The following is a 24374-nucleotide window of genomic DNA, read 5'->3' on the forward strand; positions in this document are numbered from 1 at the left end:
TTAATAGCTCCACTTTCCTCAAGAGCAGAGACCATGCTCTACTCATCGCCATATCACTAGTGCTTGGCACACAATCATTCTCAACAAACACTGGTTGAACTAATGATTGAATGAACAGCTATTGCTCCCAGATTCAGCAACTATTTCTCCTCCATGTCTTTGCTCTGTCCCACTCCGCCCCAATTCCCTGGGCTGCTATGAGAAGGGGCAAGGGTCCCAAAGTCTAGAGTGAAAAGTTTGGGCTGCATTCTTGAGGCCCCAGGGAGATTCTGCGGAGTCTCCGAAAACAGGGAAGGATTCCATGTTGCAGAGGTGGGCCCAGCAGGCCCACAGGCCCTCACACCCAGAGTGAATTCTGCAGGGTTTTTCTAATGTTGGAGAGGATGTCTTAACGTCTGAAATAGTCTGTAAACATTGGGTTAGGTGTTAGGGTCTGCTGGGAATACTTAGACTGGGACTGAGCCAGTACCCTGCTGGAAGAAAATAATTCAGGCTGCTGAGGTAGGGGCAGGTGCAGCTGAGAAAAGAAGTCCCCAAGATCAGTGCTCCTGGCTGGGCGTGGTGGCTCATGCCTGTAATCCCAGCACTTTGGGAGGCCGAGGGGTTGGATCACTTGAGGCCAGGAGTTCAAGACCAGCCTGGCCAACATGGTGAAACCCCATCTCTACTGAAAGTACAAAAATTAGCCAGGTGTTGTGGCTTATGCCTGTAATCCCAGCTGCTCTCCTGAGGCAGGGGAATCATTTGAACCTGGGAAGCGGAGTTGGCAGTCAGCCAAGGTTGCACCACTGCACTCCAGCCTGGGTGACAGAGCAAAACTCCATCTGAAAAAAAATTAAATAAAAGATCAGTGCTCCTCACACTTGAATGTGCAAATTCCCTGGGAATCTTGTTAAAATGCTGCTTCTGATTCAGAAGGTATGAGGTCAGCCCCAAGATTCTGCTTTTCTAACAAGCTCCCAGGTGATGGCACTGTTGGAAGGATAGAGGGCAGGGGCCAGAACGCAGCTGGAATCACACTTCGAGTAGCAAAGACCTAGAAAACTAGCATTACGATCCAGATGCTGAGGATTCAGCCCTTAAAGGGAGTGGCTGCCATCAGCAACATCAGTAAAATGTTCAGAAGATGATGCAGGAGACAATACACAAAGCAAGCCTGACAAATATCTGGCATGTGTGTCAACCCTTCCATTCTTTGATTCTGTGACCATGGTCAGGAGTTCAAGACCAGCATGGCCAACATGGCAAAACCCCGTCTCTACTAAAAATACAAAACACTAGCTGGGTGTGGTAGCGTGCATCTGTAATCCCAGTTACTTGGGAGGCTGAGGCAGGAGAATCACTTGAACCCAGGAGGCGGAGGTCGCAGTGAGCCAAGCTCCTGACACTGCACTCCAGCCTGGGCAATAGAGCCAAACTCTGTCTCAAAAATAAATAAAATAAAATAAAATAAATAAATGGTGACTACCAATATAAAGTGGTGAATATATTGCCTGCACAGTTTGACGGGACATGGTAATGGAATGGGAAAGAGGAAGAGAGGGAGACGGGAGCCAGAGAGCTAGGGGTGGGGAAGAATAGGTGACAAAGACTATTCTTGCCTAAGACTATGGGCAGATTCCCAGCTCTCTCTGGATGGCCCTGGGCTCCCTACTGGCACTAAAGCTCTTTGAAAGAGGTGAGTGGCACTTGTCATCTTGAAATACCTGAGTACAGAACTTCTTTTCAAGGAAAGTTGTGAAAGACTCTGATATGGTCAAAAAGATTATAACTTGTCCTTGTGTGCTATTTTCTAGTTCTATTGTCATCAAGCTGTTTTACCACCCAGTCAATGGAAACAATTATTGTCCATAGAAATGCAAATTGCCTGGTGCATATGCAATTGATTATTGCTTAGTGGTTATTGACCAATTTGGCATCTATTAAGCAGATTTACTTCATCTTTTTTTTTTTTTTTTGAGACAGGGTCTTGCTCTGTTGCCCAGGCTGGAGTACAGTGGTGTGATCATGGCTCACTGCATCCTCAACTTCCCATGCTCAAGTGATTCTCCTGCCTCAGCCTTCTGAGTAGCTGGGACTACAGGCGTGCACCACCATCCTTGGCTAATTTTTTTGAATTATTTTTTGTAGATAAAATTTTTTGTAGATTATTTTTTGGATCTCACTATGTTGCCCAGGCTGGTCTTGAACTCCTGGGCTCAAGCGATCCTCCTACCTTGGTCTGTGAAAGTGCTGGGATTACAGATGTGAGCCACTGTGCCCTGCTGACTTAATCATTCTTTTTGTTTGGTTTGTTTTGTTGTAAGACAGGGTCTTGCACTGTCACCCAGGCTGGAGTGCAGTGGCATGACCTTAGCTCACTGTAGCCTCAATCTCCTGAATAGCTGGGGCTACAGGTGCATACCACCATGCCTGATTAATTTTTAAAATTTTTGATAGAAACAGGGTCTCACTATGTTGCCCAGGTTGCTACTTCATCATTCTTTTTTTTGCTTTGTTTTGAGACAGAGTCTTACTCCTTTCACCCAGGCTGGAGTGCAATGGTTGCAACTTGGCTCACTGTAACCTCCGCCTCCCAGGCTCAAGTGATTCTCATGCCTCTGACCCTCGAGTAGCTGGGATTACAGGCATGCACCCCCATGCCTGGCTAATTTTTGTATTTTTAGTAGAGACAGTGTTTTGCCATGTTGGCCAGGCTGGTCTTGAACTCCTGGCCTCAAGTGATCCACCTGCCTCGGCCTCCTAAAGTGCTGGAATTACAGGCATGAACCAAAACGCCCAGCCTATTTCACCACTCTTGATGGCCTAAATATGTCTCTGCTCTTTGGATTGTCCTTTGAACTGACTGTAACATCTTACTGGTTCCTTCACTAATTAATGAGTTAAATAAAAATTTTGACATGATTATTGTATATTTCTATGAGAGTAATTATTCTGTTTTGTAGAAAAAAACTTTTTTGACATTCTCATTAACAGTGAAGATTGGGCAGGAGGTTTCACCCCGGACAAGCTTTTCCACAGGCTCCAAATGCCATTACATCTGTCAGGTCTGTCAGGTTGGTTTTTTGGTTTGTTTTTGAGACGGAGTCTTGCTTTGTCGCCAGATTGGAGTGCAGTGGCGCGATCTCGGCTCACTGCAACCTCCGCCTCCCATGTTCAAACGATTCTCCTGCCTCAGCCTCCAGAGTAGCTTGGACTACAGGCGCACACCACCATACCCAGATAATTTTTGTATTTTTAGTAGAGACAAAGTTTCACCATGTTGGTCAGGATGGTCTCAATCTCTCGACCTCATGATCCGCCCATCTTGGCCTCCCAAAGTGCTGGGGTTACAGGCATGAGCCACCGCATCCAGCCCATCTGTCAGGTTTATAAGGGATTACCCCCACTTCATTGCTTGTTTCATGCCATCCAAATAGATACATAATGATTCTATATTTGAGCTGGACACATTCTCAAACATTTATATGTGTTTGTTTAACAAAACATATAACAAACCTACAAGTACCACACCAAATACTTATCCATGTATTCATTCAATGATAGAAAGTTGCATGTGGCAGGGACTGCATTTGTACCTCTTTTGAGCTTAGCAAGTGCCTAACTCATGGTAAGTACTAAAGACACATCCACTGAGCCAACACATGAATGAATAAGCCCAGCAATTCTTTACTGAGTGTTTACTATGTACTGAACATTGTTTTAAACACTTTATTTAGTTTATTTAATCCTCACAATAGTTACATGGTAGGTACAATTAATTACTATCCTCATTTACCCATAATACAGAGAGGTGAATGAAGTTGCTCAAGGTCAACAGCTAGCAATGGCTGAGGCAGAATTCAAGCCCTGGTAGCCTGGCTCCTGAGCCTATGATCTTGGGCACCCATATGCGCCAGGCCTCTTGCTAGGTTCTGATATACAGAGATAAAAGACACACCAAACACAGACTTTCCTTAAGGAGATCACACTCAAGAAAGGCAACAAATAACTAAAAAGAATGTGATGTGCTCTGGCAAGTGAGAACACGATGCTAGGGACAGAGGGTTGGACAGGGGTGTGGCTGACTGCAGAGGGGCCACTTGACCTGAGGCAAGTTCTGAGGCTACTGATAGTTAATGTTCAGACCAGAGGAAGGGAAGAGCATTCAGGCCACTGGTATGTTTGGTCTGAGAAGGTGAGAGTCCCAAGGCTGGAGCCCAGAAGTGCAGGGAAGTGAAACTGGAGAGAGGAGCCAGGTCCAGACCCTGGAAAGCTTCACTTGCTGAGGTAGGAAGGGTGTTGGGATGCCCCTTGGAGGCCTCACAGGACTGTGCGCAAGGGAGATATGAAATCAGACCCCACACTCCACCTGCCCCACCCAGGACACTAAACCCAGTACACAGAATTCCCTACAAGCTGTATCCCACCCCGGAGAGTTCCCCGGGAGGGCTAGACAGGAGGAAAATGCTAATTGAGTGTGGGACACAGCCAGAGCCACCTGGGAGCCATGGCTGGGATTCTCTCCCCAAGCCCTCCCCCACAATCCCTTCAGTCACCCCCACCTCCCTAACCCAACCTTGCCAGCTCAGGCACTCAGGCACACTCCCTCCTGTCACATCCCCCTTCAGACCAGAGATAAGAATAAGCAACATGTCTCTTCCTACATCCCTGCCCTGCTCACCCTCTGACTCTACCATCCAAAGCAGCTGCAGAGCCTGGAACACCCTAGGCCCCAGTCAGAGGAGGGAGCATGGGGAGGTGGGAGCTTCCTGGGGGGCCGTGGCTCTGGGCTGTACCCTCCCCTCCCACAGGGCTGAGGCTGGTGATTAGTTGGGTTAATTATATCCGAGCCATTTCCGATTGGCACAAGCCCACCCACCCACAGAGCCTGCCCAGAAGGCAGGCAGGCAGGGCCCAGGTCAGGATGCTGGGGCACCAGCTCCTCTAGGCGGATTCCTGACCTATGTGATGATGGCCAAACGGAGGCTGATTGTCCTCCTGCTCCAGGACGGCCTCCTCTTCTCACCAACTTTGTTACCCATCCCTCGGTTTTCTTTGTCCCCACACAAGTCCCTCTCACTCCCCTCTCCTCCCCCCAGGTTTGGAATGAAATCATGGGGCCCTGAGTTCCGCACTAGGCCCCGACATAAACACTCTGATTGGGGCTAATTATAAGGGCCAGGCTGGGAGGCTGGAGCCTTTGGAAAGCTTTGGCTTTCAAACAAAGGGCCCACGGCTCAGCCCCTAGCGCAGGCCGGCTCTCTTCCAGGCTTCCTTATGAATGAGGGGTTCCAGGAAGAGGCAGTCCTCTAGCAACCCCGTGGCCTGTGGGCTCGCTCCATGTCCCACACCTCATCTTGTCCCTTCTCGGTTGCTTTCGCCTTGGCCCTTCCAGGCCTCAGATCCTGGGGCCTTGCGGGATGGCTTGGTGCAGCCACAAGTTGGGCTGTGGAAGACAAGGCAGCAGGGGAGGAGCTCTCAGGCTGGGAGGCAGGGGCAGCGGCAGGGGCAGGGGTAGGGGAGGCGCAGGGGAAGCCAGCTGTGACAACCCAGGCCCTAATTAGTCGGCTTCAAAGCGGGCAGAGAGTCCGCCTGCGTGTGTGCCCTGCTCACTCAGGTGAGTAAGACATTTCTGTCCCAATCAGAGGAGAAAGAGGAAGAAAAACAATGGCCACCGCCACCCCGAGGAGCCTTTAGACACTGGACTGGCACCCTGAGTCAGGCAGAAAAACTGAGAACCTAGGAAATCATTCTCTTCTGTTGAAACTGATACAGAAGTGCTGGGAAGGGAAGAGTGTGGTTCCTTTAAATGACACGGAAAGGGGGAAGGGAAGTGCTGGGTACAGGAGGGCGTGGTCCCTGGCCAGGGCTACACCCCCACGGACCTAGGTGAGGACAGGCACTTTTGTTTTCCTGCCCAAATGTTGCGTTTCCCAAGACCACCCTGGCCTGTCACGCCCCCGTCCTGTGCCTATAAAAACCCGAGACCCCCCCCCCCTCCGCCTCCCCCAGCAAGGCAAAGCTAAGCCGTTGGATGCCAAAGAGGAGCACGTCAGCGGAGGTAACACACAAGCGGTTAGGCGTTGAGAGGGACGCACCGATAGGCACCGGCATGCTGGCAGGCCACTGACCAGGCAAAACAACACAGAGTCTAGCTGGCGCAGTCAGAGAAGAGCCCGGGCCGCCGAGCGGCCTGACTCCTAGGCGACAACCATTTACTTTCTGGCTGCCCCGTCTTCTGAGAGCAATTTCCACTCAAAACCTTGCAGTCATACTCCAAGCCCACATGTGATCCGATTCTGGTACACTAAGGCAAGAACCCTGGGATACAGAAAGCCCTCTGTTCTCTGTCCTTGCACCAAGGAAGAGGGTCTAATTGAGCTGGTAAGACAAGCCACCTATCAAGGGCAAAGCTGAAAGAGCAAAACTGAAAGAGCGCCCGGTAACACGCGCCCACTGGGGCTTCAGGAGCTGTAAGCGTTCACCCCTAGACACTGGTGGGGCCGGAGCCCCACAGCCTGCCTGTCTGCATGCCTCCCCTAGAGGTTTGAGCAGCGGTGCACTGAAGAAGCGAGCCACACACCCATTGCATGCCCTGCAAGGGGGACAAGGGAACTTTTCCCATTTCGCTAGCACTTTGGGAGGCCATGACAGGAGGATCACTTGAGGTTAGGAGTTTGAGGCCAGCCTGGGCAATGTGGTGAAACGCCATCTCTACAAAAAATACAGAAAAAATTATTTGGCCGTGGCACACGTCTGTAGTCTCAGCTACATCCGGAGGCTGAGGTGGGAGAACATATGAGCTCAGGAAGTCCAGGCTGCAGTGAGCGGTGATCGTGCCACTGCATTTCAACCTGGGCAATGGAGTGAGACCCTGTCAAAAAAAAAAAAAGTGTTGTTTTGTAGAAACAGGGCTTTCTCCATGTTGCCCAGGCTGGTCTCAAACTCCTGACCTCAAGCCATCCTCCCCTCTCAGCTTCCCAAAGCGCTGGGATTACAGACATGAGCCACCGTGCGTAGCTAACACTTTTCTAATCTGGAGAAGGAGGAAACGACATAATTATTCCTAAGCATCCTTCTAGCATTTAGTTTTCTTGCATATCGTCTCAGTGCTCCATATTCCCATGACTACCCAACTCCCAAACGTACTCATATGTAGCACCAGGGGCTGGGTTCCTGCACACAAGTCATCTAAAAGTGACACTATTGACTGAATGACTGTGACCTAGGAAGCTGGGCTGATAAGGATCACTTAACAAAAACCAGTTATTGATGTTAGTGCTTACACTAACATCCCCTTGAAGGAAAAGTCTTAAAGCCATTTTATAAATTGTCAACCTATTTGCCCTAATGTGGTCATTCTCATCACTTATTACCCCCTCAAAGTCTTTATTATGCAGCTAAATTACAATAATGGTTTAATAGTTTTTGGCAAACTGGAACCATGATGTCACAAAAGCCATACAAGCAGGTAGGAAAGATGTTATTATAAACTCCTCCCCTTTTTTTAAAGCAGATAAGAAAAAAAAATTTTTTTGAGACAGAGTCTTGTTATGTTGCCCAGGCTGGAGTGCAGTGGTGTGATCTCAGCTCACTGCAATCTCTGCCCCCAAGGCTCAAGCCATCCTCCCACCTCAGCCTCCTGAGTAGCTGGGACTGCAGGTGCACACAACCATACCCCATTAATTTTTGTGTTTTTTGTAAAGAAGGGGTCTCTCTATGTTGCCTAAGCTGGTCTCAAACTCCTGAGCTCAAGCAATCTGACCACCTCAGCCCCCCAAAGTGCTGAATTACAGGCGTAAGCCACCATGCCCGGCCAGATAAGAAAATTTACAAAGGCCAAATGTCCGGTTGCAAGGCCATAAGAGCTACTAAGTGGCATTGGTTCATCGTGAATTCATGCATTCTAAGTCCACATCCAGGGTCTCTGTCCTCTGAGAACATACATCCAGGACCGTACCATCCCAGAGGTGACCTGCCTTTCTGCGGCTGTGAAGGGGAGCTTGAGCTGGGTGTGCCCAACTGATTAGGATTTGCTGAAACAATCCAACCCTTCTTCCATACTTAAAATCCCATCTGGTCTTGGTCCCATATATTTTCCTTTCCATTTTAAAATGCGAGTCTCTTCTGAGGAAAAGCTGATCCATGTGTTTCTGCATTTAAACTTAATTTCTCCAAATAGCAGTCTCTGATATCCCTGAATTTCATACATTTTTAGAAGACAGGAAATAGGAAGAGGCCAAGTATGGGCAGATTGGGAAGAGATGGAGCTCCAGGCACTCACTGGGATTCTCTTCCTTAGAAACATGTCTCCCATCCTTACAGTGGAGGCTGAGCCTGGCTTCAATCCCATATTCTTGCTCCAACTCTAGCTAAGGCGACAGTTATAACACTTGGGCCAGACAGTATGAGACAGGGTCTCCCTCTGTTGCCTAGGCCATACTGCAGTGGGGCAGTCACAGCTCACTGCAGCCTCAACTTCTCCGGCTCAAGTAACCAGGCTCAAACGATCCTCCCACCTCAGCCTCTTGGGTAGCTGGGACCACAGATGCATGCCTAATGCCCAGTTAATTTTTTTTGTTATTTTTTGTAGAGACAGGGTCTCCCTGTGTTGCCAGGCTGGTCTTGAACTGCTGGACTCAAGGGATGCTCCTTACTTGGCTTTTCAAAGTGCTGGGATTACAGGCATGAGTCACTGCGCCGGCCCAGTACAGTTTACTATCTAGAGCATAGTAAAGCGAGGAATTAACTTGATCCCTGATAGCTTGGCCAGGGCAGGAAATAAAGTCACCTGTGAGAGAAGCAATGATTCTGTGGTGCTTCCTGAGTATCTCCATCACGTACCTCAGCAGGAGGGCTTGAATGCTCCCTCCAGGCAAACATGACTATGACAATGAAGTCAAAACAAACCTGGATGATGTGATGGGTGGGCTTTGATGGAGAAAATATATAGAGGCAATATAGCATGGTAGAAAGTGCTGTGTAGTCAGACAAAACTGGGTTCAAAGCTTGGCTCTGACAATTAAGCCCAGAGACTTTAGGCAAGTCACTTAACCTCTGTGAATATCATCAGTAGGCTTCCGCTGCATGAGATTGTTACAAGAATTAAATAAAACCATTTGCAGGGTATGACAATTAATAGGCACTTAAATAAATGGCAGCCAGTAGTTTCATATTATCTGAAAGTAAGATACTGTGTGTTGAATTTCTTAACTCAAGTCCCACTTAAATTATGCCCCAGACAGTCTCCTGACATGCTGCTGAGGGTCTAATATGGAAATTTTGAAAACAATCAATCAACAATAATTTGATGGGCATGTGATGGTACAAAGCCAGTGCCAGATGCTATGGATGGGTGGGCAGGGGAAAAGAAAAAAAAGTAGCAGGTTTGCAAGATTGTTCAAGGCTGGACACAGTGTCTCACACCTGTAATCCCATCACTTTGGGAGGCTGAGGTGGGTGGATCACCTGAGGCCAAGAATTTGAGACCAGTCTGGCCAACATGATGAAACCTTGTCTCTACTAAAAATACAGAAATTAGCTGGGTGTGGTGGCACACGCCTGTAGTCCCAGCTACTCTGAAGGCTGAGGCAGGAGAATAGCTTGAACCCAGGAGGCGGAGGTTGCAGTGAGCTGAGATGGCGCCACTACACTCCTGCCTGAGCGACAGAAAGAGAGTCGGTCTCAAAAAAAAAAAAAAAAACAACTATTTGGCTTGGCACAGTGGCTTATGCTCGTAATCCCAGCACTTTGGGAGGCCAAGGTGGGCAGATCACTTGAGGTCAGGAGTTTGAGACCAGTCTGGCCAACGTGGTGAAACGCTGTCTCTACCAAAAAATACAAAAGTTAGCCAGGTGTGGTGACGTGCGTCTGTAATCCCAGTTACTCCAGACACTGAGGCAGCATAATTGCTTGAACCTGGGAGATGGAGGTTGCAGTGAGCCGAAATCACGCCACTGCACTCCAAACCGGGTGACAGAGTGAGACCCTGTCTCAAACAAACAAACAAGAAAAACTATTTTTAAAGGAGTACCCCTACCAGATATTAGAAATTTAATTTTAACGCAAACTAAAGCAATATGCGATTAGTACAGAAATAGCGAAGGAAAGAATGGAGTCCAGAGGCAAATTTAAATATGTATGGGGATTTTTTTGCTTGTTTCTTTTTATTTTTTCTTTTTTATATGGGGATTTAGTATATGCTAACCAAGACGGTTAAAATCAGCAGGGAGGCCAGGCATGGTGGCTCATGCCTGTAATCCCTGCACTTTGGGAGGCTGAGTCCTCCCAAAGTGGATTGCTTGAGCCCAGGAGTTTGAGACCAGCCTAGGCAACACGGTGCGACCCTGTCTCTACAAAAGAATACAAAAACTAGCCCAGTGTGGTGGCATGTGCCTGTGCTCCTAGCTACTCAGGAGGCTGAAGTGGGAGGATGGCTTGAGTCTGGGAGGTGGAGGTTGCAGTAAGCTGAGACTGCACCATTGCCACTGTACTCCAGCCTGGGCGACAGAGGAAAACTGTCTCAAAAAAGAAAAAAAGAAAGAAAGAAAGAAAAAAGACAGAAAGTGAAAAGAAAATAAGAATGGATATTAGAAAAGAATTATGAGTGGTCAATAGACATATGAAAATATGTTTAACCTCATTAGTAATCCAGAAATATGATATAAATAAAACTGACAATGAGATTGTTCCTATTGCTTTTTTTTTTTTTTTTTTTGAGGCAGAGTCTTACTCCATCACCCAGTCTGGAGTGCAATGGCACCATCTCATCTCACTGCACCCTCTGCCTCCTGGGTTCAAACAATTCTCCTGCCTCAGCCTCCTGAGTAGCTGGGATTACAGGCATGAGCCACCACGCCCAGCTAATTTCTGTAATTTTAATAATGCGAGGTTTCGCCATGTTGGCCACGCTGGTCTCGAACTCCTGATCCCAGATGATCTGCCTGCCTCGGCCTCCCAAAGTGCTGGGATTATAGTCGTCAGCCATCGCATCTGGCCTATGTTTCTATTGCTTAACAAATTGATAAAGAAACAACCCTTTCTGCACTTCTAGTGAAGGTATAAAATTGTATAACTTTCCTAGAGGGCAATTTTGTCTCATGAATGAACCTTTTTTTATTTGTTTTTTGAGACTGAGTCTAGCTTTGTTGCCCAGGCTGGAGTGCAATGGTGCGATCTCGGCTCATTGTGACTTCTGCCTCCTGGGTTCCAGCAGTTCACCCACCTCAGACTCCCGAGTAGCTGGGACTACAGGTGCCTGCCACCATGTCCAGCTAATTTTTGAATTTTTAGTAGAGCCTGGGTTTCACTATGTTGGCCAGGTTGGTCTTGAACTCTTGACCTCAGGTGATCCACCCACCTTGGCCTCCCAAAGTGCTGGAATTACAGACATGAGCCACCGCACCCAGCCTCATATATCAACATTTTAAATGAGTTTACACTTCAACCCAGAAATCCACTATTATAACTATTATAACTCTATTACAACTTTATCATTCAGAGTTAATAAGACAAGTAAACAAAAATAATAAGTGAAAGCTAAGGAAAAAACCCTGTGTCCATCAATAGAGGATTACTCCATATTCTGTGATACGATGTAGTCATTTTAAAAAAACACCTGGCCCAGCACGGTGGCTCATGCCTGTAATCCCATTACTTTGGGAGGTGGAGGCAGGAGGCTAACTTGAGCCCAGGAATTCAAGACCAGCCTGGGCAACATAGTGAGACCTCATTTCTATGACAAATTTTAAAATTAGCCAAGTGTGGTAGTGCATACCCATAGTTCCAGTGACTTGGGAGGCGGAGGCGGTACGATCACTTGAACCCAGGAGCTTGAGGCTAAAGGAAGCTGCAGTGAGCCATGAGTGCGCCACTGCACTCCATCCTGGGTGACAGAATCTAAAAAAAAAAAAAGAAGAAGAAGAAAAGGTAAATAGTTAATTTAAAAAACCATATACCTTGATATTTGTACCATGATACATTATTCGTTAAAAAGGTTGCAGAATCATAGTATATTGTACTATGACACTGTTTTTGTTTTAAAAAAATTAAAATTTAAAAATCCACCAGGCATGATGGCTCATGCTTGTAATCCTAGCACTTTGGGAGGCTGAGGGGAGCGGATCATGAGGTCAAGAGATCGAGACCATCCTGGCCAACATGGTGAAACCCTATCTCTACTAAAAATATAAAAATTAGCTGGGTGTGGTGGTGTGTCCCTGTAATCTCAGCTACTCAGGAGGCTGAGGCACAAGAATTGCTTGAACCCAGGAGGCAGAGATTGCTGTGAGCCGAGATCATGCCACTGCACTCCAGCCTGGTGACAGAGCGAGACTCCATCTTAAAAATAAAAATAAAAATGAAATGAATAAATATCCAACTATATATTACTTTTGTTTTTATCAAAGGTAAAAAAGGCCTGGAGGAATAATTCCAAACTATTAACAGTGGATACTTCTGGAAGGGGGTGGGGAAAATGGGGGAAGAAACTTAAATTTTACTTTGTACATTTGTGTACTATCTTAAAATATTTTACAGCAAGCATGTATTAATTTTATAATCAAATAAAACAATTAAATTTGAGGATTAATTATAAATTACAAAATATTCAAATAAGGAAAGACTTTAAAAGGATTATAAATATCATATACATGTATATTCTGACTTGGAAAGATTTCCATAAAATACTGTCTGGTGAAAATTGGGTACACATTACAATGTCTTCCTCATCTCTTTTATAACATTTTCCAAAGAAACAATGTAATGATCAAAAGCCCCAAAGGGCAAAATTTTATAATCACCCTAAATACAATAAAACACACACAAAGATGTGTGTGAACAGTAAAGGGCACGAACTCACCTGCATAACTTTTGAATTGTAATTTCACAATGGTCAGGACAGAAACTAAAACTAATCTTTGAGCACCATCTCATGGACATATTTACCACTACCATGTGGTAGTTAAAATTATGCCTCAGTGTTTCGCTGTGTGTGTGTGTGTGTGACTGAAGGCTCTTCTTTAACAGTATGGCACAATTTCTAGGAGATTTTTTTCTTTTTCTTTAACCCATAGTGTATTACTTAACCTTTCTACAACGATCAGTGCTTTCTCTGTAAAATGTAAAAACCATACTTGAGAAAGAAGTGGAAATTAAGGTTAAAATATATATATATATAGTTTTTATATGCTCATAATTATATATATTATATATATAATTTTAGTTTTTCAGCACCGCTCCCAGCGTGAGAAATTCCTGAAAGTGTTTTCTAATAGTGCACTGGGTCAAAGTCATGACCCATGCAACTCCCCCACCAAATGTTTGACATTTTCCTAAAGCCAAATTGAAAGCTCAAACAACAAAAATAATAACCGAGACGGCAAGGGAAGCGTAAGCCTGGGAGTACTGAGTAAACAGAAACAGTCGAACTCTCCAGGCATGGTTTGATCTTAAAAGGTAGTGGGCTGACCTGCAAACCATATCCCACGATCCCCTTAATGCCCTTTGGAGATCATTTAGGAGCTCTAACCAATACAGAATATAGCTTTCCACCAGGCCAATCAGATGGAGTCTTCCTTTTTCTTAAATTAGAACAGTGCAACGACCACACGAATAACCAGACAAAACTGCATCTAACTGTAGCTGGATGGGACTGAATGGGCCAGTCCCATCCAGCTACCTGTTTATTTGGAGGTTTTATGTGTACTCCATAATAGGTGGAATTCACTCAATTGACAAAAATAAATAGATATTTCAATAAAATATTAACATAACTCATTAAAAAGTGGAAACCACAGGAGGCTGAGGTGAGAGGATCACTTGAATCCAGGAATTTGAGGCTGCAGTGAGCTATGATCGTGACATTGCACTCCAGCCTGTGTGACAGAGTGGTGAGACCTCGTCGGTATAAAAAAAAACTTCACCTTTTTTTTTTTTTTTTTTTTTTTTGAGGCAGAGTCTTGCTCTGTTGCCCGGACTGGAGTGCAGTGGCCGGATCTCAGCTCACTGCAAGCTCCGCCTCCTGGGTTTACGCCATTCTCCTGACTCAGCCTCCCGAGTAGCTGAGACTACAGGCGCCCGCCACCTCGCCCGGCTAGTTTTTGTATTTTTAGTAGAGACGGGGTTTCACCGTGTTAGCCAGGATGGTCTCGATCTCCTGACCTCGTGATCCGCCCGTCTCGGCCTCCCAAAGTGCTGGGATTACAGGCTTGAGCCACCGCACCCGGCCTCACCTTTTTTTTAATAGAGAAGGGGTCTTACTATGTAAAAGTGAAACACTTTGATACTGTTGTCTTGGCCTACTCTACATAATACCAAATAACTTACTTTGATTTTCAGTTCAAGAGATCATTATTTTTATTTATTTATTTATTTATTTTGAGACAGGGTCCCACTTTGTCACCCAGGCTGAAGTGCAGTAGCACTATCTCAGCTTACTGCAGCCTCGACATCCCAGGCTCAACCGATACTCCTGCCTCAGCCTCCCAGTAGCTGGGACTACAGGTCTGGGTCACCACACCCAGCTAATGGTTGTGTCTTTTGTAGAGACGGGGTTTGGCCATGTTGCTCAGGCTGGTCTCAAACTCCTGGACTCAAGCAGTCCCCCTCAAGAGGCCTCTCAAAGTTCTGGGATTATAGGCATGAGCCACGGCACCTGGCTAAAACAGAACTTCTCAAAGTCCCTTAGGCCAGGAACATCAACATCACCTCAGAAACACAAATTCTGGGGCCCCACCCCAGATCTATTGAATCTGAGACTCTGGGATTTGGGCCAATCTGTTTTCTAACAAATGCTCTAGGTCAATGGTCCCCAATCTTTTTGGCACCAGGGACCAGTTTCCTGGAAGACAATTTTTCCACAGACAGTGGGCGGGGGATGGTTTCAGGGTGAAACTCTTCACTCCAGATCATTAGTTAGATCTCACAAGGAGTGCCAACTTAGATCCCTCGCACGCACAGTTCACAATAGGGTTCGCACTCCCATGAGATTCCAATGCCACCACTGATCTGACAGGAGGCAAATCTCGGGCAGTAATATTGGCTCGCCTGCCGCTCACCTCCTGCTGGGCAGCCCAGTTCCTAACAGGCCACGGACCTGAACCAGACTGGTCCATGGCCCAGGGGTTGGGGATCCCTGCTCTAGGTAATTCTGATGTAGGCTGAAGTGTGAGATCCACTAATTTAGATAAAATTATTCAACTGATGGTTGAAGCTAGCCATGTTGTTAATGACTATATATATATATATGATTGTGGCAGATCAAAACAAGGTGATTGGCACAGAACACAATTTCTAAAATGTGTTTGATTTCCGAAATTTGTATGGGTATAGTAGTCACAAACTTATGTCTTATTTAAAAGGTCCCCAGCATTTGTATGTTGAAGAGCCACTTTTATTGTCCTTGAGTCCTCAAATGTGCTAGGTATAAAACCCTAGTTATATATATAAAGAGAGAGGCTGGGCAGGATGGGTCACACCTGTAACCCCAGCACTTTGAGAAGCCAAAGCAAGAGGAGTGCTTGAGCCCAGGAGTTTGTGACCAGCCTGGGCAACATGGCGAGACCCTGTCTCTCCAAAATACACAAAAATTAGTCGGGTGTGGTGGCGCACACCTGTGGTCCCAGTTACTTGAGAAGTTTAGGTGGGAGGATGGCTTGGGCCCCAGAGGTTGAGGCTGCAGTGAGCTGAGAATGTGCCACTGTATTCCAGCCTGGGTGACAGATTGAGACCCTGTCTCAAAACCTCCCACCTCCAAAAAAATTTATATATATATAAAAAAGAGAAAGAGCAAAGGAGAGTGAGAAAAAGCATTAATATATATTACATTCTCCTTCCTACCAAAGAAATTGGAGCAAACTCAGGACAATTGTTCCTAAACTTATGGGCAAATGCCTAACTTAGTTAGGGAGTCTGATATATATGATGCCAAACACCTATGTAAAAAAAGAAAATTATTATGAATAAGATATTTGCTGCCTTTTTTTTCTTTTTTTAAGAGACGGGGTCTCACTGTGTCACCCAAGATGGAGAGCAATGTTGTGATAGAGGTGCACTGCAGCCTCAACCTCCAGGCAAGCTCAAGCGATCCTCCCACCTCAGCCTCCAGAGTATCTGGGACTACAGACACACGCCACCATGCCCAGCTAAATTTTTGTAGAGATAGGGTTTCACTATGTTGCCCAGGCTGGTCTTGAACTCTTGGGCTCAAGTGATCCTCTTACCTCAGCCTCCCAAAGTGTTGTAATTATAGACATGAGCTACCTCGCCCTGCCTACATAAGCTTTAAAATGTTAGTATCAAAAACTTACATTTTATCTCTTTAAAAAAAAACAGTTTTACTATATCCCTCTCTGCCCCTTATTTTACTGATTATTTTCAAAAGATAGCAATATTGTTTTGAGTACTAGGAAATTATCTCAATTGTAAATGATGATAATGGTGATTACATGAGTAGATTATAAGAAGATTATGAGGACTTACTACAGACTGAGAATTAAACACAAAGTAATAATATTTCATTAACATCCCTTTCTCCAGGAGGCAACCCTTTCAGGAAACATGAATTCTAGAACCATCCATGGCACCACTAGCTCTGTGATTTGGACTTCTCTGAGCCTCGGGATTCTCATCTGTACATTTGAGAGTTGGGCCAAATGATTCTCAAGGGCCCTTCCAGATCTAAAATTCTGTAATTCTGTGTTTCTAATAACTTGAATTTTTCTCGCTGGGCACAGTGGCTGATGCCTATAATCCCAGCACTTTGAGAGGCCAAGGCAGGCGGATCACCTGAGGTCAGGAGTTCGAAACCAGCCTGGCCAACATGGCAAAACCCCATCTCTACTAAAAATACAAAGAAAATTAGCCCGGCATGGTGGCGGGTGCCTGTAGTCCCATCTACTTGGGAGGCTGAGGCAAGAGAATGACTTAAACCTGGGAGGTGGAGGTTGCAGTGAGCCCAGATCATGCCACTGCACTCCAGCCTGGATGACAGAGCAAGACTCCATTTCAAAAAAGAAAAGAAAAAAAAAATTTGAATTTTTATATATTCCAATTTTAAAAGAAGGAAAAATTACAGAGAAACAAAACTTTCAAGAAACAAGTATAATTATATATATATATATATATATATATATTTTTTTTTTTTGAGATGGAGTCTCGCTCTGTCGCCCAGGCTGGAGTGCAGTGGCCGGATCTCAGCTCACTGCAAGCTCTGCCTCCCGGGTTTACGCCATTCTCCCGCCTCAGCCTCCCAAGTAGCTGGGACTACAGGCGCCTGCTGCCACGCCCGGCTAGTTTTTTGTATTTTTTTAGTAGAGACGAGGTTTCACAGTGTTAGCCAGGATGGTCTCGATCTCCTGACCTTTTTTTATACAGTTTCATGCTCTTGCCCAGGCTGGAGTGAAGTGGCATGATCTCAGCTCACTGTAACCTCCATCCCCCCGGTTCAAGTGATTCTTGTGCCTCAGCCTCCCCAGTAGCTGAGATTATAGACATGTGCCACCACACCTAGCTAATTTTTGTATTTTTAGTAGAGCTGAGGTTTCACCATGTTGGCCAAGCTGGTCTTGAACTCCCAACCTCAAGTGATCTGCCTGCCTTGGTCTCCCAAAGTGCTGGGATTACAGGCGTGAACCTCTGCACCAGCCTACAATTATATATTGTTAACTTAGCTCAATCTTATCTGTAGCTGCAGTGCCATACAATGATTATGAGTTCGGAATTCTGTTGTGAGGGCCCTGTCACAGACTGAATCAAAAATTATATTATAGTTATTGTAATTCTATTGTGTATTTTAGAATAAATATCTAAATATTTAGATAATATTTAATTATCTAAATATTTGTTAACCATATGTAGTATATAACAACTTCCATTAACCAACACATGGAATTAATTGAAATATCTCATTTCTTGCTCATTCTGAATAAGTGGGAGTTCAGTAATCTATCTCTCTTCTAAGGAACTCAACAAGTTTTTATTTTTGGCATTTCATTAGCATTACTCAGTCTTCAAATGAGAATGACAGAGATTATTGTCTCTAGGCTATCGATAGGGATGCAGAATCACAACAATTTGAAGCTGGAAGGAACTTTAAAAGCTGACTAATCAGACCCTTTAACTTACAGAAGAGAAGAGTGAGACCAGGCCCAGTGCAGTGGCTCATGCCTATAATCCCAATACATTGGGAGGCTGAAGCAGGAGGATCCCTTGAACTCAGGAGTTCAAGGCTGCAGTGAACTATAATCATACTACTGTACTCCAGCCTGGGTGACAGAACAAGACCTCTCTCAAATTGTGAGACCCGGAGAAGGTAAAGGCCAGAAACATGGAGATCATCTGGATAAGAGTAGGAATAAAATAGTAGGCCTCCTGATCCCCCAGCTTACTTTCCAACATTATTAGAAGACTATGCGGCCTTAATCCACAGACTAAGGATTAAAAACAAAATAATTGTGATCTTATTGACATCTCTTTCTCAGGAGGCAATCCTTGCAGGAAACATAAATTCTAGAATCAGCTAGAAGCCCTCAATAGATTTCCCTCGGCCGGGCACAGTGGCTCAAGCCTGTAATCCCAGCACTTTGGGAGGCCGAGACGGGCGGATCACGAGGTCAGGAGATCGAGACCATCCTGGCTAACACGGTGAAACCCCGTCTCTACTAAAAAATACAAAAAAACTAGCCAGGCGAGGTGGCGGGCGCCTGTATTCTCAGGAGGCTGAGGCGGGAGAATGGCGTAAACCCGGGAGGCGGAGCTTGCAGTGAGCTGAGATCCGGCCACTGCACTCCAGCCTGTGAGAGTGAGACTCCGTCTCAAAAAAAAAAATAGATTTCCCTCATGGTGCCCAAAGTGTAGGATAAGCTAGATAGAGAAACTCCAGGGTTTTTAGGATTTTCCTACATTATAGGGTTCCTGCTTTTCCCCACCCCATGCCTAAATTCAACTCTACTATAAAATCTAAAGGCAATTGTCTAAAGGAAAGAGTTCTTTAATGAAGAGAGATATAAGATCCCTCCCTAACTTTGATAGTTTACATTTTAACCATTAATATTCCATCAATAACCAGGATAACATCATTATAATGGTCAGGGAATTTACTTAGAAATGAATATTAGAAAATTAAACAGTCTTGGCCGGGTGTGGTGACTCACACCTGCAATCCCAGCACTTTGAGAGGCCGAGATGGGCAGGTCACTTGCGTCAAGAAGTTCAAGACCAGCCTGGGCAACATGGTGAAACCCTATCTCTATACAAAATATAAAAAATTAGCCAGATGTGGTGGTGCATACTTGTGGTCCCAACTACTCAGGAGGTTGAGGTGGTGGGAGGACCACTTGAGCCCAGGAGGCAAGGGTTGCAGTGAGCCAAGATCATGCCAGTGCACTCTAGCCTGGGTGACAGAAAGAGACCCTGTCTGAAAGAAAGAAGGAAAGAAGGGAGGGAAGGAAGGAAGGAAGGAAAGAAGGAAGGAAGGAAGGAAGGAAGGAAGGAAGGAAGGAAGGGAGTTAAACAGTCCTAAATATAATCAGTAGAGCAAGGAAAAAAGGAATGAAGAACATGTGTGTGTGTAGGAGAGAGGGAATGACAGAGAACTCCAGACTGGTACCAATCTATTAAGAAAAAATGTTATTATTGTGGGTGGAAGAAGCAGGTTATGGAGGAAAAGTCAGGAAGAGCACTGTTGCCAAGAACTGTTATCAATTAGCATTCTGAAACCATAGCCTTACTCCTCTTCCTTGGGAATCCTATAACATGAGAGCATAAAGATTCACTGAGCCAACAAGGTTTTGGTTGCACACTGGGATCAAGAGGCTCACTAAAGGATCCAGATGTCTGCTTCATTGGAGTGGAAAAAAATGTCATAGTGAGTTCCACGAAATATCTGGCAGGAACAGACCATGCAGAAGCCAACTACACTAACTGAGAGTGAGCATAAGTGAGAGCAAGAGAGAGAGAGAGAGAGAGAGGGAGAGAGGGAGGGAGAGAGGAAGAGAGAGAAGATTTAATTCAAGAGGTGTTGCTGGCCGGGCGTAATGGCTCACACCTGTGTAATCCCAGCACTTTGGGAGGCTGAGGCAGGCGGATCACTTGAGGCCAGGAGTTCGAGACCAGCTTGGCCAACATAGTGAAACCCCATCTCTACTAAAAGAACAAAAATTAGCCGGGTATGGCAGTGCATGCCTGTAATCCCAGTTACTCGGGAGGCTGAGGCATCAGAATCACCTGAACCTGGGAGCCAAAGGTTGCAGTGAGGCAAGATCATGCAACTGCACTCCAGCTTGGGTAACGGTGCAAGACTCTGCATCCAAAAAAAAAAAAAAAGAGGTATCACTGAGCTGTGAAAGAAACTGGCCAGCCCTAAATCATAGGCTCCCCTCTCAGTCTGATGTAGTATCAATCCTGGATTTGCTTGTCCTCTGAGAAGGAAGTCCCTACCTTTGGAGAAAGAAGCTATTGAACATCTCTCTGTTCCCTCTTGCTAGATCCACTGGTTCCTGTGCAGCTCTTGGAAGGCAAGAACATTTTTGGCTGACTTCTTTGTAGTCTAGAGAATGCATAGGTCAGTTCTTGCAACCCCAAAATGCCACTGAGATTTGGGCAGTGGCATATCAAGGAATTGGGCCTAAAAGCTAAGCAAAGATTGAGAACAAAAAAATAGGAGTAAGTTAAAAGCAGGATCCTCTTCCAGGGAACATACGAAAGCTGATGGTCTAGAACGGGGATCAGCACACATTTGCCATAAAGGGTCAGATAGTAAATATTTAGACTTTCAAGCTGCACATCCTTATCACAGCTACTCAGTTCTGCCACTGTAAAGCAAAAGCAGTCATAGATGATAAACAAATAACTGAGTGTGCCTGTGTTCCAATAAAACTTTACTGATAAACAATGAAACTTGAATTTCATATAATTTTTACATGTCACAGGACATCATTCTTTTTAAAAATTTATTTTCAACCACTTAAAAAATTAAAGCTATTCTTAGCTCATGGGCTGTACAAAAACAGGTGGTAGGCCAGATTTGGCCCACAGGCTGTAGTTTGCAGACCTGTGGTCTAGAACAATGCTGTCCATTAGAAATATGAGAGCTGTTGGGTACAGTGGTTCACACCTGTAATCCCAGCGTTTTGGGAGGCCTAAGTGAGAGGATCTCCTGAGCCCTGGAGTTTAAGAACAGCCTGGGTAACATGGCAAGAGATCATCTCTACAAAAAAAAAAATTAAAAATCAGCTGGGCGTGGTGGTGTGCACCTGTAGTCCTAGCTACTGGGGAGAATGAGGCTGGAAGAGGATTGCTTGATCTCAGTAGTTCAAGGATGTAGTGAGCTATTACATCCACTATTACACTCCAGCCTGGGTAACAGAGTGAGACTCTGTCTCTTAAAAAAGAAAAGAAGGCCGGACACGGTGGCTCACGCCTGTAATCCCAGCACTTTGGGAGGCCGAGGCGGGCGGATCACGAGGTCAGGAGATCAAGACCATCCTGACTAACACGGTGAAACCCTGTCTCTACTGAAAATGCAAAAAAATTAGGCAGGTGTGGTGGCGGACGCCTGTATTCCCAGCTACTCAGGAGGCTCAGGCAGGAGAATGGCATGAACCTGGGAGGTGGAGCTTGCAGTGAGCTGAGATCAGGCCACTGCACTCCAGTCTGGGCGACAGAGTGAGACTCTGTCGCAAAAAAAAAAGACTGGGCACGGTGGCTAATGTCTGTAATCCCAGCTCTTTGGGAGGCTAAGGTGGGCAGATCACAAGGTCAAGAGATAGAGACCATCCTGGCTAACACAGTGAAACCCTGTCTTTACTAAAAATACAAAAACAAAATTAGCCAGGCCTGATGGTGGGTGCCTGTAGTCCTAGCTACTTGGGAGGCTGAGGCGGGAGAATGGCGTAAAGTATAAGAGCTGAAACCGGGCACAGTGGAACATGCCTGCAGTCCCAGTTACTTGCAAGGCTGAGGTGGGAGGATTTGCTTCAGCCCGGGAGTTAGATGTAGCCTAGGCAACATAGCAAGACCCATCTCTAAAAAAATAAAAAGAAACAAAGAAAAAAGAAAAAGAAAAATATAATGAGAGCCATGTATGTAATTTAAAATTTTCTAGTAATCTCATGTAAAAACTTTAAAAAAGGTAAAATTAATATTTTATTTAACTCAGTATATGAAAATATAATTTTCATGCTATCAATATGCAAATTACCAGTGAGATATTTTACTTTCTCTGTTTTCATAGTAAGTCTTTGAAATCCAGGATGTATCTTACACTTATAGCCCATCTCAGTTCATTCTGAACGTAAGAATTCAATAGTTACAGACTGCTGAAGATCAGTAAAGATGTTATCCATTTGCCCAGCTGCATCATCTGAGAGTGTTGCATGTTGAAGACATGATCTGTTACAACAAATAAGTCAAGTCACCTGTACTGGAAATCAGTTTGCTGAAATTATTGAATCAAGTTGAAGAAAAGGAAGTTCCAGCCTTGACAAGGGGATTGTGGCCCTTCCTGGAATCCCTCTGGACACACCCTCCCAGCATCTTCTAGGAAAGATGCAGCAGCTCAAAGGGAAGCCCAGGAAGGAGACATGGAAAGACAAGAAGGAGCAGAAGCAAGCCACGCAGGAGGCCCGGCAGCAGATCACCACGGTGGCACTGCCCACGCTGGCCATGGTCGTGCTCCTGATCGTGGTGTTTGTGTACGTGGCCACACGCCCCACCATCAACAAGTGAGCACCATGGCCATCCGCAGACCCATTTGGCGGGGAGAGGAGGCACAGGAGGTGGAAGCAAATGAAAAATGGCGTTCATATTCAGAGATGTTCATGCTGCTGAGCTATAAGCAGGAGCACCCTGTCGTCTCTGTTTTTTTTTTTTTTTCTTCTTCTTTTTTGAGATGGAGTCTCACTCTATCACCCAGACTATCACCCAGTCTCGCTCTATCACCCAGGACTGCAATGATGCAATCTCGGCTCACTGCAACCTCTACCTCCTGGATTCAAGCGATTCTCCTGCCTCAACCTCCTGAGTAGCTGGGATTACAGGCACACGCCACCACGCCTAGCTGATTTTCGTATTTTTAGTAGAAATGGGGTTTCACCATATGGGTCAGGCTGGTCTCGAACTCCTGACCTTGGGATCCACCCACCTCAGCCTCCCAAGTGCTGGGATACAGGCGTGAGCCACCGCACCGGGCCCTTCTCTGGCCTTTGACTTAATTAAAGTGTCTCCGCTTTTCTTGGGAAGGAATAAGGGATGTTTTATCAGTGAACGTGCCATATACCTTGTGGTCCACTCATGTGCCTTTCAGACTTCAAGGCAGTGTGTCTGTGTGTGTGTGTGTCTTTTTCTCGCCTAAAAATTGATAAGTAGCTCCACCTGAAGAGGGGCGGAACTTCTGGGTCAGGAAGCAGCTGGAATCCGCACTCACTTCATCCCCATTGTTTGGATCATGCCTCTTTCCAACATGTGTTCACAATCTCCAAAGGGAATGTATTTCTTCTCTGTACTTAATGTGATTTGAAATATGTTGAATCAAAGTGAAATATTTATTTTTGAATAAAGGAGATAATAGCATTAAACAAATTCAATAGTTAGAGGCTACCATATTGAACAGTGCAGAGCTCTTAGGTTGGTGCAAAAGTAATTGCGGTTTTTGCCATTACTTTTAATATAACAATGTTTTCAAACTTAAGTTTGCATCAGAATTGCTTGGAGGGCTGTTAAAATAAAGATTGCTGGGACCCATCCCCAGAGTTTCTGGTTTTGGCAGGGCGCAAGAACTTCCATTTCTAACAAGTTCCTAGGTGGTGATGATGCTGTTGGTTGAAGGACCACACCTTGAGAACCACTTATCTAGAAGCTGGAGCAGTAAGAAAAAGTATAGAAGAAATTAGGAGCCAGGGATATGCAAAAGAAAGTGGTTTGAAAAAAAAAAAGAAAGAAAGAAAGCCGGGCGCAGTGGCTCACGCCTGTAATCCTAGCACTTTGGGAGGCCGAGGCAGATGGATCATTTGAGGTCAGGAGTTTGAGACCAGCCTGGCCAACATGGTGAAAACCCCATCTCTACTAAAAGTACAAAAATTAGATGGGTGTGGTGGTTCATGCCTGTAATCCCAGTACCTTGGAAGGCCAAGGTGGGAGGATCACTTGAGCCCAGGAGTTTGAGACCAAACTGGGCAACACAGGGAGTTGCCATCTCTACAAAAAAAAAAAAAAAAAAAAACCTTAAAAATCAACAAAGCATGATGGTGACTAGTCCCAGTTACTTCAAAGGTTGAGGTGGGAGAATCGCTTGATCCCAGGAGGTCGAGACTCCAGTGAGCCGTGATCACACCACTGCACTCCAGCTAGGTGACAGAGCAAGACCCTGTTAAAAAAAAAAAAAAAAAAAAAAAAAA

The 24374-nt window shown here is 45.4% G+C and overlaps 1 protein-coding gene across 1 annotated transcript; it reads left to right on the forward strand.

The window, feature by feature from the left end:
- Nucleotides 1–22527: 22527 nt before the first annotated feature.
- SMCO4 (single-pass membrane protein with coiled-coil domains 4) lies at nucleotides 22528–22707 on the forward strand. Its single transcript, XM_023191451.1, has one exon. It carries the CDS (start codon nucleotides 22528–22530, stop codon nucleotides 22705–22707), a length of 180 nt encoding a protein of 59 aa, XP_023047219.1.
- The last annotated feature ends 1667 nt before the right edge of the window (nucleotides 22708–24374 follow it).

This window comes from Piliocolobus tephrosceles, chromosome 16 (assembly GCF_002776525.5).
Source record: "Piliocolobus tephrosceles isolate RC106 chromosome 16, ASM277652v3, whole genome shotgun sequence".
In the NCBI taxonomy this organism is placed as follows: domain Eukaryota; kingdom Metazoa; phylum Chordata; class Mammalia; order Primates; family Cercopithecidae; genus Piliocolobus; species Piliocolobus tephrosceles.

Coding starts and splice junctions, on each gene's coding strand:
- SMCO4 (XM_023191451.1), top strand. CDS start 22,528: ATGCAGCAGCTCAAAGGGAAGCCCAGGAAGGAGACATGGAAAGACAAG.